Source organism: Candida albicans, chromosome R (genome assembly GCF_000182965.3).
Source record: "Candida albicans SC5314 chromosome R, complete sequence".
In the NCBI taxonomy this organism is placed as follows: Eukaryota; Fungi; Ascomycota; class Pichiomycetes; order Serinales; family Debaryomycetaceae; genus Candida; species Candida albicans.
The window spans coordinates 1,608,314-1,624,254 of NC_032096.1; the positions used below are offsets into that span (position 1 = coordinate 1,608,314).

General features: G+C 35.9%; 6 protein-coding genes across 6 annotated transcripts, besides 1 other annotated feature; 4 read left to right on the forward strand and 2 right to left on the reverse strand. All coding sequences in view use genetic code 12, as the record gives it.

Moving 5' to 3' along the window:
- Positions 1-843: 843 nt before the first annotated feature.
- Positions 844-2,169, forward strand: KGD2 (alpha-ketoglutarate dehydrogenase; the record flags this gene model as incomplete). Its single annotated transcript, XM_707240.2, has 1 exon — positions 844-2,169. The coding sequence occupies one exon, from the start codon at positions 844-846 to the stop codon at positions 2,167-2,169; it is 1,326 nt and encodes a 441-aa protein (XP_712333.2).
- Positions 2,170-2,791: 622 nt separating this feature from the next.
- Positions 2,792-3,322: a long terminal repeat ((kahu-Ra) Long terminal repeat (LTR) associated with the transposon Tca15; about 531 bp long, 17 copies per genome).
- Positions 3,323-3,453: 131 nt separating this feature from the next.
- ACE2 (DNA-binding transcription factor) lies at positions 3,454-5,805 on the forward strand (the record flags this gene model as incomplete). The annotated part of the gene is made up of 1 exon (XM_707238.2): positions 3,454-5,805. The coding sequence occupies one exon, from the start codon at positions 3,454-3,456 to the stop codon at positions 5,803-5,805; it is 2,352 nt and encodes a 783-aa protein (XP_712331.2).
- Positions 5,806-6,132: 327 nt separating this feature from the next.
- MNL1 (Mnl1p) lies at positions 6,133-8,850 on the reverse strand (the record flags this gene model as incomplete). Its single annotated transcript, XM_707235.2, has 1 exon — positions 6,133-8,850. One exon carries the CDS (start codon positions 8,848-8,850, stop codon positions 6,133-6,135), a length of 2,718 nt encoding a protein of 905 aa, XP_712328.2.
- Positions 8,851-9,820: 970 nt separating this feature from the next.
- On the reverse strand, positions 9,821-11,836 carry CAALFM_CR07460CA (uncharacterized protein; the record flags this gene model as incomplete). The annotated part of the gene is made up of 1 exon (XM_707234.2): positions 9,821-11,836. One exon carries the CDS (start codon positions 11,834-11,836, stop codon positions 9,821-9,823), a length of 2,016 nt encoding a protein of 671 aa, XP_712327.2.
- A 748-nt stretch (positions 11,837-12,584) lies between these two features.
- Positions 12,585-13,037, forward strand: CAALFM_CR07470WA (guanine nucleotide exchange factor; the record flags this gene model as incomplete). Its single annotated transcript, XM_707233.1, has 1 exon — positions 12,585-13,037. The coding sequence occupies one exon, from the start codon at positions 12,585-12,587 to the stop codon at positions 13,035-13,037; it is 453 nt and encodes a 150-aa protein (XP_712326.1).
- A 1,182-nt stretch (positions 13,038-14,219) lies between these two features.
- On the forward strand, positions 14,220-15,560 carry CAALFM_CR07480WA (uncharacterized protein; the record flags this gene model as incomplete). Its single annotated transcript, XM_707232.2, has 1 exon — positions 14,220-15,560. One exon carries the CDS (start codon positions 14,220-14,222, stop codon positions 15,558-15,560), a length of 1,341 nt encoding a protein of 446 aa, XP_712325.2.
- Positions 15,561-15,941: the final 381 nt, after the last annotated feature.

The window sequence follows — 15,941 nt, forward strand, 5'->3', positions numbered from 1 at the left end:
GCTAGATCAATAATACGTTGGCGTCTAGTTTTAGTTCCATATTGTAATGACATTATAGAAAGTATGGTTTTGGTAGTATTTTGTTGCAGCAAAATATTAATATAAAATTTTGCTCAAATTTCAGATCAAATACTGCTTCCAAAACCTATAAGTTTTTACTTATTTCTGATAGTAAGAAGAAAAATCTACAGGACCAAAACAATAAAGCATACCAAGCAGTAATACACCTACTTTAGTATAATCTGGTTGCAAAATCCCCTTTCTTGAAATCTAAATGAAGGCTCTATCAATGTAGGTTAGAGCTCACAAAGTTTCTCGCTTAAACCAACCCTCTACAAAGGATTTGTTAGTATGAGTTGCCACGGACTTCAAAAATATATCCGATAGGCATTAATATGCACGACTTTCTTTTTTCGCATTTCCTGTTTCCCCGGGATCTTTGAACCAATCAAAGCACCGGAATAAATTATTGGTCTATGATGATTCCCAACTCATCTTCCCCTCAAAAGTTTCCTGACTAGCCGGGGCCATAAAGAATGTCCCCCAAATAAAATATTTTTTCAACAAAAAACGAGAGGCAATAGATTTTTAAGCCGAGACTTGGACGCCCGCCCTAATTACTCCGGTTTCTTGGTGCCAACGCATTCGAAGTGAGCATAATTTCTTTGAAATAATAATTTCTTTCAAATACCCACACCGTTAAACTAAGCCAAAAAAAAAACGACACAACAGAAAAAGCATTGAAACTCCATCAGAATTTTTTTTCTTTTATTGTTGTTGAACAAGTGAATTTTCCCAATTAAAACTAGACTTTTTTTTATACCACTCTGGTAATTCATCACCATGTTATCAAGATCTATTAAATCATCATTGAAGCGTACTACAGCTTTAGCCAGACCAACCGCTGCCAAGTCTGCTTTGAAAATCGCCAATGCCAGTTCAGTGAGATCCCTCCATATTAAAAACACTTCGAGCTATAGACCAACACCATTCTTGACTTTCCAAAGATATGCCAGTGTTTCTGTCAAAGTGCCAGATATGGCTGAATCTATTACCGAAGGTACTTTAGCCGCCTTCAACAAAGAGGTTGGGGATTTTGTCAGCCAAGACGAAACGATTGCCACCATTGAAACCGATAAAATCGATGTTGAAGTCAATGCTCCAGTGTCAGGTACTATTACTGAATTTTTAGTTGATGTTGATGCCACTGTTGAAGTTGGCCAAGAAATCATTAAGATGGAAGAAGGTGACGCCCCAGCCGGCGGTGCATCTGCATCTGAAGCTCCAGCTAAGAAAGAAGAAGCCCCCGAAAAGGCTAAAGAAGAATCTGCTCCAGCTGCCGCACCAAAGAAGGAAGAAACTAAGAAAGAGGAACCAAAGAAGGAATCAAAACCAGCACCAAAGAAAGAAGAATCTAAGAAGGCCACCCAATCTACAACTAGTGCTCCAACTTTCACCAATTTCTCCAGAAACGAAGAGAGAGTTAAGATGAACAGAATGAGATTGAGAATTGCTGAACGTCTTAAGGAATCACAAAACACTGCTGCTTCCTTGACCACTTTCAACGAAGTTGACATGTCTAACTTGATGGATTTCAGAAAGAAATACAAGGACGAATTTATTGAAAAGACCGGTATCAAGTTAGGATTCATGGGTGCTTTCTCCAAAGCTTCTGCCTTGGCTCTTAAGGAAATCCCAGCTGTCAATGCTGCAATTGAAAACAATGACACTTTGGTCTTTAAAGATTATGCCGACATTTCAATTGCTGTTGCCACTCCAAAAGGTTTGGTGACCCCTGTTGTCAGAAACGCCGAATCCTTATCTATTTTGGGTATTGAAAAGGAAATCTCTAATTTGGGTAAGAAAGCCAGAGATGGTAAATTGACTTTGGAAGATATGACCGGTGGTACTTTCACTATTTCTAATGGTGGTGTTTTTGGATCATTATACGGTACCCCAATTATCAATATGCCTCAAACTGCCGTATTAGGTTTACACGGTGTTAAAGAAAGACCAGTTACTGTTAACGGACAAATCGTTTCTAGACCAATGATGTACTTAGCATTGACTTACGACCACAGAGTAGTTGACGGTCGTGAAGCTGTTATTTTCTTAAGAACCATCAAGGAATTGATTGAAGATCCAAGAAAGATGTTGTTGTTAGAATAAGCGCATTTGCAAACAAGTACAAAGGAGAGTTTAAATTCATAAAAGAGATATAAGGTTATTTATTAAACAATTTTTTTTTTCCGAATAAAAAAATAGGTCATCATCTACATAAGCCATTTTAAACATATACATATTCAGTAAACCAAGTATTTTGTAGATTAAGCTAGGATAGAGCTTTCAAGCAGAGTGATATTGTTTGGTTTAATTTAAAATAAATTGTACCACAAAACGTGTAGTGTGCAAGACGAAGAGGAAAGAAGAAAAAGAGGAAGGCACGGAAAATAGAATTAAACAACAAGAAATTGTAGTTCTTTGTAATTAGTCTTCTACAATAAGATCATTCTGAGGGTAACAAAGCTAATCTTTAACAAAATAAACTCTGTCTATGCCCCCATCTTTCAATTGTTACAGGTTGCATGAGATCTGTCAATTACTGTAAATGCCTGCACTCAAATTTCACATAATCTTTTTCTCTACAGTATCAAGCTATATCTGCAATTACGGTTGCTATCATAGTCATCATTGTTGGAACACATGATTAGCAATCCTAAACGATTTCAGGTAGCTTCTTCTTTCTTTTTTCTTCTCTGTTTTGTTTTGTTGATATTTCTCGCTTTGTCCCTGTTGATATGGTAATGTTCAGTTCGTAAGAACACGACAAATGGAAGTTGCCAGAAAGATCTAGATGAATAAAGTGGTAGTGCAGAAATGCACAAAATATGAATTACTGTTAACAAATGACTGCGTTAAGCTACTGTAAAGTCATTTTACTGTGAAAGTCCAAAGTGTCCAAATGAAAGTCACATATGTGGTAGAATATGCTAGAAGAATCATATACTGGGGAATGATCAAGAGTGGCTGTGTTTCACGGTCATACTCGAGTATATTTGCCACCGATGACTTTATATGGTGTAAATCTCACTGACTATAAACGTACAACCTAGTTGTAAATGTACTGTATTAAAGTTTACTAACCGACTATATATAGAGGGCCTACTTCCCTGAAGTTGGCATTAGTTTAGGATTTAGATAACTAAGTTTAATATACTGATTAACTGTTCTATATAAGATTCATCATGTCTACTCAAGATTCTACTGCAAATTCCACTTCTGGATTATCTCAAACTGCTGATCAGAATGCGTCATTTCAACAGTCCCAAAAACGCAATGATATGAGATGTGTTTACAATCAATCCTAAAAAGGAAATACCTTTCAAGTATTTTATTTACCATTTTTTCTTTTTCTCATTTACTTTCCCAACTTTTGCACCTCCTTCACTAAATATGCATTGGAAATTTCTGAACTTTCGAAAGTACCATCTTTCTTTCCATTTAAATTTATTTGATCTTTCTCTCTTTTTTATTTCCTTTTACTGCTTTCCCATCCTATATATTTGTTTCTTTAATCAAGTCCATTCATTCAGAAGCACACAACCAAGTCTTATAATGAATAAATTTGACTTGTTTGATGATTACTCGACCAAAGGGTCAACCATCCCTCTTCCTAATGAAAATTTTGACCAATTATTTTTAAGTTCCGAAGCCAATGATATGGAATTTTTGTTTAATGAAACATTGATGGGATTACAAGATTTAGATGTTCCTTCTGGTTATGGAATTCCCCAAAATACCATTAATAACGATTTCCAACACACACCAAATAAGTCAAAATCTCACAGTAGACAATACAGTGGAACAGCAATTTTTGGTTTTGCTGACCATAATAAAGATTTGTCCATTAACGGTGTCAACAATGACTTGTGCAAACAATCCAATAAAGCCATCAATACACAATCGGTTTCACCTGGTGAGTTGTTGAAACGTTCAAGAGGTTCTCAAACACCAACACCAACATCAGCACTACCAGACACTGCCCAAGATATTTTAGATTTTAATTTTGAGGAAAAACCAATATTGTTGCTTGAGGAGGATGAGCTTGAGGAAGAAAAACATAAACAACAACAAAGAATGATGACACAGCTGTCACCTTTGAAGAGAGTAACCACTCCTAGTCAATCACCATTTGTTCAACAGCCACAAACCATGAAACAAAGAAAGCCACACAAGAAGACAAACGAGTACATTGTTGCCAATGAAAATCCCAATTCGTACAAATTTCCACCATCTCCATCTCCGACTGCCAAACGCCAGCAGTATCCACCATCATCTCCAATACCATACAATCCAAAATCAGATTCAGTTGGTGGCAATTCTTACTCTGCAAAATACTTGCAGTCTTTAAACAAAACCCAGCAAATTGAATATGTGGATGATATTGAGCCACTTTTACAGGAAGATAATAACAATATGAAATATATTCCAATTCCCGTACAAGAGCCAATGCTGTATCAAAAACAGAAACCAGTGACACCTCCATTACAGTCACAAAATGATTCTCAACAATTAGAACCATTGAAGACACCACAACCACAACCAAAACAACAACAACAGCAACAGCAACCAAATAATGAACAGGATAAAGAATTTACTGCTAATTTCAATTTCAACACCTTCTTACCTCCACCTACTCCGCCTAATTTGATTAATGGATCTCCCGATTGGAACTCATCGCCAGAACCACATTCTCCTTCCCCAGGAAGATTGCAACCACCGCAACAGATATCCCCAATTCACCAGAATTTAGGTGCCATGGGTAATAATATCAACTTTTATACACCCATGTATTACGAGCTTCCAGTACAAGCTGAACAACCGCAACCACAACCACAACCACATCAACAGCAACATCAACAGCAACAGCATCAACCTGAATTACAAAACACTTACCAACAAATTAAACACATTCAACAGCAACAGCAAATGCTACAACATCAGTTTCACAACCAAAACAATCAACTCCGCCAACAACACCCAAATCAATTCCAGAACCAGAACCAGAACCAGAACCAAAATCAAACTAAGACTCCTTACTCACAACAAAGTCAATTCTCACCTACACATTCCAATTTTAATTTGTCTCCTGCAAAACAACTTAATTCAAATGTAGGTTCCATGCATTTATCACCTTTGAAAAAACAATTACCAAACACTCCCACAAAGCAACCCCCTGTCACCATTGAATGGAGTCCAGTTATATCACCAAACTCAAAGCAACCATTACACAAACAAATCAAAGAATCATCACCACGACGCCGAATCAAAAAGACTTCATTGTTACCACCAGGTGAATTGGACAATTACTGGACAGGACCGGATGAGGATAAGATATATACTTGTACTTACAAAAACTGTGGGAAAAAATTCACTCGTCGATACAATGTGCGAAGTCATATTCAGACACATTTAAGTGATCGTCCATTTGGTTGTCAATTCTGTCCGAAAAGATTTGTCAGACAACATGATTTGAATCGTCACGTGAAAGGGCACATTGAAGCTAGATATAGCAAATGTCCTTGTGGTAAAGAGTTTGCTAGATTAGATGCATTAAGAAAACATCAGGATCGAAATATTTGTGTTGGTGGGAATAAAAATGTTATTAGTAAACCCACAAAGAAAAAGGGAACTAATAACACTCAACAACAATTGCTTAAAACAGATACAGTGGTTGAGAGGATAGAAAAACAGTTGCTACAGGAAGATAAGAGTGTTACTGAGGAGTTTTTAATGTTGCAATAGACTTCTGCCACAAGTTGGTTTTTCATGGAGAGAGTGTTTGCTCGAGTGGGAGAGAAGATTGCATTTCAGTTCATTTCATTTTACCCTTTTCAAAATTATACTATTATTCTTTTTTATTTTATATCGTTTGATTTACTGCCAGTTTATTAATTCTATGTTCACTTCTGTTAGAGATTGCCTTTTTTTGTTGCCTCTTTTTTGTATATTTGATGTATAATACACAAGTCATTATGCGTATTACCAGTATTAATTAATATTTATTCTCTGATAGTTAGTGTTGTGGAGCAGCCAACAAATACTAATTAAAAGACAATAGACACACCGTTCTTATCCTGAAGCATCATCCATGCCAACACCAGTTTCAGCATCAGCACAATCTTTCTCGTCTTCTTGTTTGTGAATTTTCAAATGCTGATTTAGATTATCTGAACGACTAAACTTTTTATGACATATATCACAATTGTATGGTTTTTCAAACGTGTGCAAAGATCTAAAGTGTCGTTTCAAATGCTCATGACGTTTAAATCGACGTTGACACAAATTACACAAATAAATCTTTGAAGTGTCACTTAAATCAGCTTCTTTGTTTTCTTTTCGGCCCCTAGTTCTGTTTTTGTTGTTGATAATAGACGTGGGGAAAATCTTGGTGTCAGGAGGTAGATCCAATGAGGCCAAGTCAACTTCAACCTCAATTCCTTTTGAAATCATTGTGGCTACTGGTGTCTCCAAAGAAGAAACCGTACACATATCTTCCAATTCTGCAGCAGTATACTCTTTTAACTTTGACGTTGATTTCTTTTTCAGTATCAATTTAGAACTAAGTATGCGTTTCGAAGCATTCGCTAATGTGGAGCTAGTGGGTGCAGATGTCAATGGTGGACCATTATGATCATCAGAACCAATAGCATTTTGAATCAGTGATGCCTCAGATGACGACGCACTAGCATTACCAGCACTGGCATTATCCAATAGCGATGACCGCTCACTTGCAGGTTCTTTCTTGATTTTAGTTTTATTGAAAAACAAAGTTTTTTCAACTGTACCAGTCGAATTGTTACTCGATGTACCACCAGCTGTTCCACTTGATAACGGTAGTTGTTGCTGTTGTTGCTCTTCCTCCTTAGTTTTGCCTTTTGGCTTCCTGTAGCTCTTGTTCTTCCGTTTACCCACATTTTCAAATAACGCTGCATAGTCTGGCTCTTGAAATGATGACTCGGAAATCGAGTGTTCCAATGTATTACCCCCTGCACCAGTAGTGATCGATGGAGTACCACTTGAATGGTGCAGAGAAATATTACCAACCATGTCAATAACAGTTTCATCTGGTTTGAGCTCGTCTACAGGAGCAGACACGGCCATTTCCAGATCCGGTTGCTCCTGTTTAACTGGTGTCTTGAATCGTGTAAACAAACTTCTTTTCGGTTTTTTAACTTTTTTTGGTTGCATTAATTCATCTTCTGGTTCTTCTTTAGTCGGACTTGACAAAATTAAAAACTCAGAATCATTAATAGTACCACTTGCATATGGAGCGTCAGGCAAATTTTCAGCATCGATTGTTCCTGATCCACCATTAACAATGTTACCATTAGAATTACCTGCATCAGATACAATAGGGGTTGGATTGGTCTTAAATATACTTCTAATCAAATGCCTTGATTGATTGGAGCTTAACAAATTCTGTGGTGACGAAGTGGAAGTAGGGGGTGTAGGTGGAGACCTATTATTGTGGTTGGTGTTCTTTTCACTCATAAATGGTAAAATATTACTTATTGAACTTGTGAAACTTGTATAACGGGCATTTCTCTGCTGCAGTTGTTGCGAATGTTGACTATCTATTGATGGACGATGATTATACAAATCAAAAGACGGACGGTGTAATGAGGAGGGCACTTGATCCATTGAGTTTCTGCTGAAATATTGTTGCGCAGAAAAAAATGATGGCTGACCAGACTGAATTGAAGAAGCTCTTGAGGTGGTGGTTGTCAATGGTGATAATTCATTATATATTGATTTGCTTGGTAAACTAGTGTGGGATGCAAGGTCCTGTGGAGAGTGTTGCTGTTGCAGTTGTTGTTGTTGTTGCTGATGGGCTTGGGCCTGGGCCTGTGTTTGTTGTTGCAAATGTAATTGATGGTTGATTACATTAGCAGCATAATAACTGTCAATAGAGCCATTCCGTAATCTCCCAGTTCGGTGATGGCTTTCATCATCAAAGTACAAATCTTTTCCGTTGACAAACAAATTTGTACCGGCATTATTTACATTTGCGAATGACGAGACACGCGAATTGTTATCAAATGAGCCAAATGCAGATTCTTGGGGACGACCAGTTGTCACATTTGTTTCATGTTGCTGTGGCAGTAATTCCGTACGCTGTAGACTGGGCACTGATAATTGGTTATTGAACATAGACTCGACGTCTGGTTGGTTGTGTACCCGATTACTGGTTACTATTGAATTATTATCTGTCTGTTGCTCAAAATATAAGTCCAGTTCAATTGTGAAAGGGGGTGAGTCGTCAATTTCCATCTGGTCACAATTATAATTCTGATGATAAGCCCCCGGCATATTAACCGTAATCTGTGGATTAGATAGGATATTACTTGTCAAACCGTTTAGCTGAACTTGTTCTTGTGAATTATTTAAATGAGGTTGCAAATTGGAGAAATCGTTTAAAAATTGCTGCTGTGATTGTTGCGGTTGTTGTTGCTGGTCTGATGGAGCCAAATCAAGATCCATATTTAATGGTGATGCCAATGCTGCCAAATCATTATTTGTTTTGTATACATTATCAGAATTATTTTCATATTGTTGTTGAGATGGAATACTGAACTGTTGATATAGCTTGTCATAGTCACTCGATAGAGGTATATTGTCATTATCTATGGTGTCAGTCATCTTATTAAATGGCAGCACCTGATTGCGGATCTGTCGTTGTTGATCGAATTCTGGACCTCGTAGTTGTGAATTATACAGCTGTTGTACTGATGCTGGATCCAGAAGCAATTCTGATACAGATTGGTCAATGTTATTATGTGAATCCATATTGGTATAGCCTCCTTCGTGTTAAAAAAAACGCTGTTAAACCCAAAACAGTCTGAAAAATTGAGCCAGTTGATGCCCGTTACGTTTCAATCAAACAATATTTAGATCAAATTTTAAATAGGATGGCAAAGATATTGATTAATTTTTTTGGAGTGTAGAAGTTGTAGGAATGATTCACAATGATGTATATAAAAGGTGTTCCATATATTTTTATATTTGTTTTCACTTACACTTTTTTTTTCTTTCTTTGGTTTATACACATAATTTGTTTAAGTGTCATTTTCGTCTTTTTTTTTATATTCTGTTACTTTCCTCGAAAGTGTCTCACCTATTATTATTTTCACACAATACTACTAACTATCTGTTGGTTAAATTTATTTCTTAATTTACAGTGCCTATTCTGTTTTGTAATTTACAGAGAGCTTGATGAGTTGTCAAGAATATGTGCAAGTCCAACGGAAGACCTGGATGTAAAATAAAGGGAGGCACGGAAATGTGAGAGGTCATAATATTTTAAAGTTTTCTATTGAACTTTTGAGGCGTTGCAAATAATGAATTTTTTCATATTTGCAACTTTGGCGACCCTGCTCATGGCTGATTGACCCCAGTCACTACTAGTTGCCATAACAGATTATATACTGTATTTGTTTGACCTTTGAATGGTAAACTGGTGACAATTAACACCTCGCAATCACCTGACGAGTCATACTACGTAAAGTACTCACAAAAAAAGTCAATAGTTTCATCCTCCCATTGTTATCCAAACAAATTTGGAATCTTCAAGAAAGAAGGTTAGAAAGGATTGGATAAATACATCACAATAAATGGAGGAAATAAACAACACTAGTATTGGGAATTATCTTTATTATTGGTACATTTATACAAAAAAAGGGAAAAGAATCTATCAAAACGTGTATATATATAAGAAGGGAAACAAATAAACCAGAAAAAAAAATTAGGTGCTGTTGCTTTAATTGGGTTCACTTTGACCGGATATCACCCTTTGCCTTAGTAATTTATTACCAACTTCATTCTCTTCAGCATCTGATTCATTCAATATTCTTTCAAAATGATTATCGAGTACTTGACTGAATGCTTCACCACTATCATAGTCTTCTCTGATGACATTAGACTGATCAGAAATAGTTTCATGCATAGACTGTGCATCTGGGTTCACTACTCTCAATATTGATCTTCGTTTACTACTAACCAAAACTTGAACATCCATTCTATCATCCAAAGATGTTGCTTCTGAATCGATAGCCCCATTGTGTTCATGATTTTCCTCAGCGTCAGAATGTAATTCATGTTTGTGATTTCCTGGAATTAAATGCTCTGAGCTTGTCAATCGTGTGGACTGTAATCTCTTTACTTTCCCAACTGGAGTCTGTGGTGGACTTTTGGTAAAAGAAAATGCCTTTTTCGGAAGAAGTTTAGGTCTACCAGGTTTAGATAACACCAATTGAGGGGTTTTCCCTTCACCCAAATCTTTTTCTTCGTCTCTAATCTCCCCATCACATCTACTATAATCATTATAATTACTACTGCCACTGTTGCTGTTAGAATCTTCGTCATCCACCATATTCAAAGTGTCATTGGATGCAAGATAACTGTTCCGTAAACGTCGCTTGTCATAATCTTGCCTTTTCTTCATCCATGAATCTATCGATGCACCGCTCAATGTAGAATTTGAGTCATTATCATGGTGATAAAATGGTTTTAATGTTGACTGTGGTGGATTCAAATATCCATATTTATAATCAATTTCATTATATTGCTGTTGTTGCAATTCCAATTTGTGCTTTTTATTTCTTCTAAGAAAGAAGAAAATTATAAGGCCAGCTATGATTGCCAATGATAGAATGGGTAAGACAGTCCCAAGAACAATTTTCACAGTGTTGTTCTGGTGTGACGATTTGGACTTTGCTCCCATTAGGATCTTGGCAGTGTTTTCCTTCAATGTTTCCACTGGCTTAAAACTCTCAGCATCATATAAATTTATGTGATAACTGTCATCTCTTTTGTTGTTTGAATCAGTGGAATTTATTACCAATAATGTGTTGAAAATGGTGGCTGCTCCCAATATTTCATCCTGTACTAATATATATTGAGTGCCTGAAGTATTCCATATCCAATCATTGGTGGTCATCGACAACTTTGCAAACGAAGGTGAAACCTGTTTATTATCCATCTCACCTCCAATCATCAACACTTGTTTAATAGTGAGCACTTCATCAATCATTGACTCATTTGACACGGGGTCAAAGATTGGCAATAAAAGTGGGAAAGTTCTTGAGTTTACGACTGACGAATCAGAATTTCCAGAATTAGGTTCAACTTCTTGAAATGACCAACCAGAATTAAAATTCCACGTTGCCAATTGATACATGTTTAGCCACCCCAGATTCAGTTTCCCTCCTATTATTAGTTGTTCCTGAGGATTGGGAGCTAATATGTTACAAGCACCATAAAATGGTTGTGGTTTGGTGGAAGTGGATATATTGCTGACTTTCCCGGTGTTGAGATTTAGTGACAATAACCGATTTGTGACGTATTTAGATTCACTGCATATACCACCATATATGTAAATAGTATGATTGCTGTTGGAACTAGTCAACACTGTTTGATATTGATAGAAAGATGCGTCTATGATGTCATCAAAGTTCAATTTGATATCAGAATCTGACGTCCATGTATTGTCATCCTTATACTTTGCAAGTGAAATTTGTCCATTACCACACAAGTCTTTATTACTAGAAGACACCGGAGTTAAAGCGTACAACTCATCTTCCATTAAAAACAATGTCGAATTGGGTGGAGGAGCAGTGAGTGTATTTATTCGTTGATTATTGGAATAATTTGTGATATTTTTATTAGTAATTGAAAAGTTTAAAGATACCAACTCATTGTTTTTCAAATGTAAATATATCTTGCCGGTCTTATAGGAATAAAGTGATTTCCAACTTTTGTTAACCAGCGTCAGCATGACAAAATAGTTTTTTTTTCTTCTTCTTCTTCTTCTTCTTCTTTATTCAAAAGATTATATTGTTGATGATAATAGGATAACTATTAAAGTATTTCGTCAAAAGTAAATAAATCAAGTGAAAAGGTAAAAACAAAGTATTTGTGGAACTTGAAAAATAAAAAAGAAAAAAGAATCTTGCGATCGTCAAATAAAAGCTGTGTGTATTATATTCGAATTTGAAACAGTGATCAAGATGAAGATGAAAATGACGAGGTAGACAATGTTGATGATGTCTCTTTCTCTCTTTCTTTAGGCTCAAGGGTAAATCCTTTTTGTTGAGGGTATAGCTTACTCGATCAATCAACTTTTTTCTTTTGTTTACATATTTCCTAAACAGGAAAAATAATATGCTACCAGCACATATAATTTATAACGTTGCATGGCCCGCATAATGAAATTTCAGTTTGTCGTGACTTCAACTCTTTGAGGGGAGCTTATTTTGGGAGGTAAAATGTCTTGAATATAATGGATTTGCTTCCCAAAATGGAAACCTAATCATTGTTAACTATACTAATTTTGAATAAAGGGTTTGAAGTTTTTGATCCTTAATTAAGATAATTATAGTACAATAGTTGAATAAGCCAGCAAAAAAAAAAATAAAATGATCTAGAATTGATCCATAGGGCCTTAAAAAAAAATTAAAAGACAATAAATGGAAAACTAAAAAAAAGATAAAGTCTTCTTTATATTCTCTTATCAGAAAACTCCTATGCCATCAACAACAATCGAGCATCTCGATATTGAAAATTTATTATCAGAGAATAAACCTATAATTTTAAGATGTCCTTTTAAAGAATGTAATACTAGAATAATCCCTTATTCCAACAAATTGATTCACTTGCAAATCCACAACGCACCTAATGCCATAAGGGCAGTTCCCGATAACTCACCAGAATTGTCAGATAAATTGATTAATTTCTATCAGATAAATGATGTTTGGGATTTTGATAACATAGGAGTCAGTAGACCATCCAGTGAGATTTCTCAGGATCCAATAATTAGCCACGATAACGAGTCGACGATTCATATAGAACGGTTGATTGTGTGTAGTGAATGTGATCGAGGTCCATTAGGGTTTGCCGGGATACCCAACGGAAAAGAGACAGATCATAAAAATCTAGTTTATTTCCTAAGCCGTGACAGTGTCATTTATGATTACTAAGAAAGAAATATAGAAGTATATATAGAAATGATAAAAATAACATCACTTTTGTATTGTGCACTGTAGACTTTGGCTACAATTCTACCTTAAGATAATTTAAACTTTCGTAGCACCACTAACAAGATACATGAAAGAAAAAAATTTGTTGGATCAAAGTCAGTTTAAAGATTGTGTCTTTGTGTAGGGGGAATAGTGGATTCGATGAAGTATGGTTTGGATACTAAGCGTAAAGACAGACAGACAGGTCTGCTAAAAAAATTTGAATCTCAAGGGACATCACAATGATAATAATAATTACACCAAGAAATATTTAAAGCTTGATCTCTTCGTCTTTTGGCACACGTGCTCCCCCCTTAATTAATTTCTTTTTCTTTTTTGTTATTTTGCTTTCCTTCCCTTCCTTCTTTTATACTTGAAACGATGAATTCCAAATAAAAACAATAACTCCTTCAGTTAAAGTTCAAGCCTTTTTTTTTTACTTCACTTGAGTTTGACAAAGAACAAGTATTTGGAACCTTGGAAGTTGTATTTAACCTTGTTTAAGTTTGACATTGTTAAAATTATATCCACACTAAGGTTGTTTACTTTTTTTGTTTGTTTTGAATTACAACTATATGTAATTGTCAAACCTTACCTACCACAGTTGAATCCAAAAAACCAAACTGCTCTTTTCTGGAGATCACGTTTTCTTACATCAGATGATGTTGTTTATCTTAGTTCATTTTGTAATTAATTCTCTTATCAACTTGCATAAAAAAAAGTGCTAAACAATCTAAAAACCCTCTACATAAATAACACAATAATAAAAAAAAGAGAAAAACTTGATCTACAACCAAACACGAGGTTCTATGTCTTTATCATCTTCAATGTTCTATATTCCCCTCTCTTTGTAWTTTTGATGCCAAACGTATACAATATCTACACAGCCTTAGTACTAACTGATGTACGTGATACATTTTGTATTGTGGGTGTTGCGGAAAATTGCTGTCACTTGATTTGCATTCTTCTATTTTCTTCTTTTTCGCCTCCTTTGGATTTCTATATATAAGCCACAATTTATCATCTCCGAATACTAATTTTCTTTTTTTTCATTCTTTGTTTTCATATATATATATACCGTTAATTCCAATCCTATTATAACAAGTCGTCATTGTTTTATTTTTTACTATCAATACTTCTTAAATGGGATATAGTCTATCTGCTTTAGTTTCTACCAATCCATCGGCGCTTTCTTATTTTGACATATCATTTTTAACCTTCGAAGCAGTACTAGAAGTTGTTATAATATGTTGTGCTGGGTTCGTTGCCGCTAAAACCGGTCTATTAACCACTCAAGGACAGAAAACTTTATCGTCCTTAAATGTTGATTTGTTTACTCCATGTTTAATATTTACCAAACTTGCACCAAACTTGTCGTTTAGCAAATTAGTCGAAATCATTATTATACCGATTTTTTATGCTGTGTCCACAGGAGTATCTTATTGGAGTTCCCGAATAGTTAGTAAGGCATTGAGCTTGAATAGCCCTGAGACAGATTTTGTCACTGCCATGGCCGTCTTTGGTAATTCAAACTCGTTGCCTGTGAGTTTAGTTTTAACATTGAGTTACACCCTTCCCGACTTGTTATGGGACGATGTGGAGGACGACAACACCGATAAAGTTGCTGGTAGAGGGATATTGTATTTATTGATTTTCCAGCAATTGGGACAAATATTGCGTTGGTCCTGGGGGTTCAATACATTGTTAAGAAAACGTTCACAATTGGAGTTGAACACATACCACACCAAACATGGCAAAATTGTTTTGCACGAAAATTGTCGTTTGATTGATGGTGAAGATGAGCAGTTTTTGTACATGGATTCAAATCAACAACAAGAAGAACAACAGACGGAAACGACAAGGGAAATTTCATTGTCAGAAGACGAAGACAACATCAACAGCAAACCACTTACTGCATATATTTGCCAACTTCCCGGAGTCAAGCAGTTTTTGTCATTTATGAACCCACCCCTTTACGCTATGTTGGTAGCAATTATAGTTGCATCGATACCATATTTGAAGAATTTGATTTTCGACAGTGAACAAAACTCCATCGTTTACAACACATTCACTAAGGCAATCACTACTTTAGGGGGTGTTTCCATTCCCTTAATTTTAATTGTTTTGGGATCAAACTTGTATCCCTCAAACGACATTCCACCACCATCAAAACACTACAACAGAATACTATTTGGGTCGTTGTTATCCCGAATGATCTTGCCCAGTGCGGTGTTATTGCCAATAATAGCCTTGTGTGTCAAGTACATCAAGGCATCAATATTGGATGACCCAATTTTCTTAATTGTTGCGTTCATATTGACGGTTAGTCCTCCAGCCATACAGTTGTCGCAAATCACTCAGCTCAACAATGTTTACCAGAAAGAAATGAGCGGTGTTCTATTTTGGGGGTATGTTGTTTTGGTAGTACCAACTACGATCGCGATTGTTGTTTGTTCCTTGAAGGTTTTGGAGTGGGCAAAGTAATGGTGTTTATAGTTCATGTATGTGGATTATCACAATATACACAAGTTTAGGTTATAATAGTCTGTATAATATTCGTATATTCAAAACTACTTTGGTCGACAATTGTAGAAATGTTTGAAACCAACAAACAGTCTATGCGGTACTGGCACACAATGCTGCACCAACGCCTGACCCATCTTTGGCGATCTTCAAATGAATCTTTTTATTGKGCCCTTCAAAGGATTGATTTTTTCAATTGACTCCAACACTGCTTGTCTGAATCCTGGATAAAATTCAATCACAGAACCCCCCACCAACCTCAAAGTCTCTATCATCATCCTTATATTGGTCTTTCACTTTTTTGGCTATAGCTGCAATTGGGATCGCAGACAAATGGGCAGC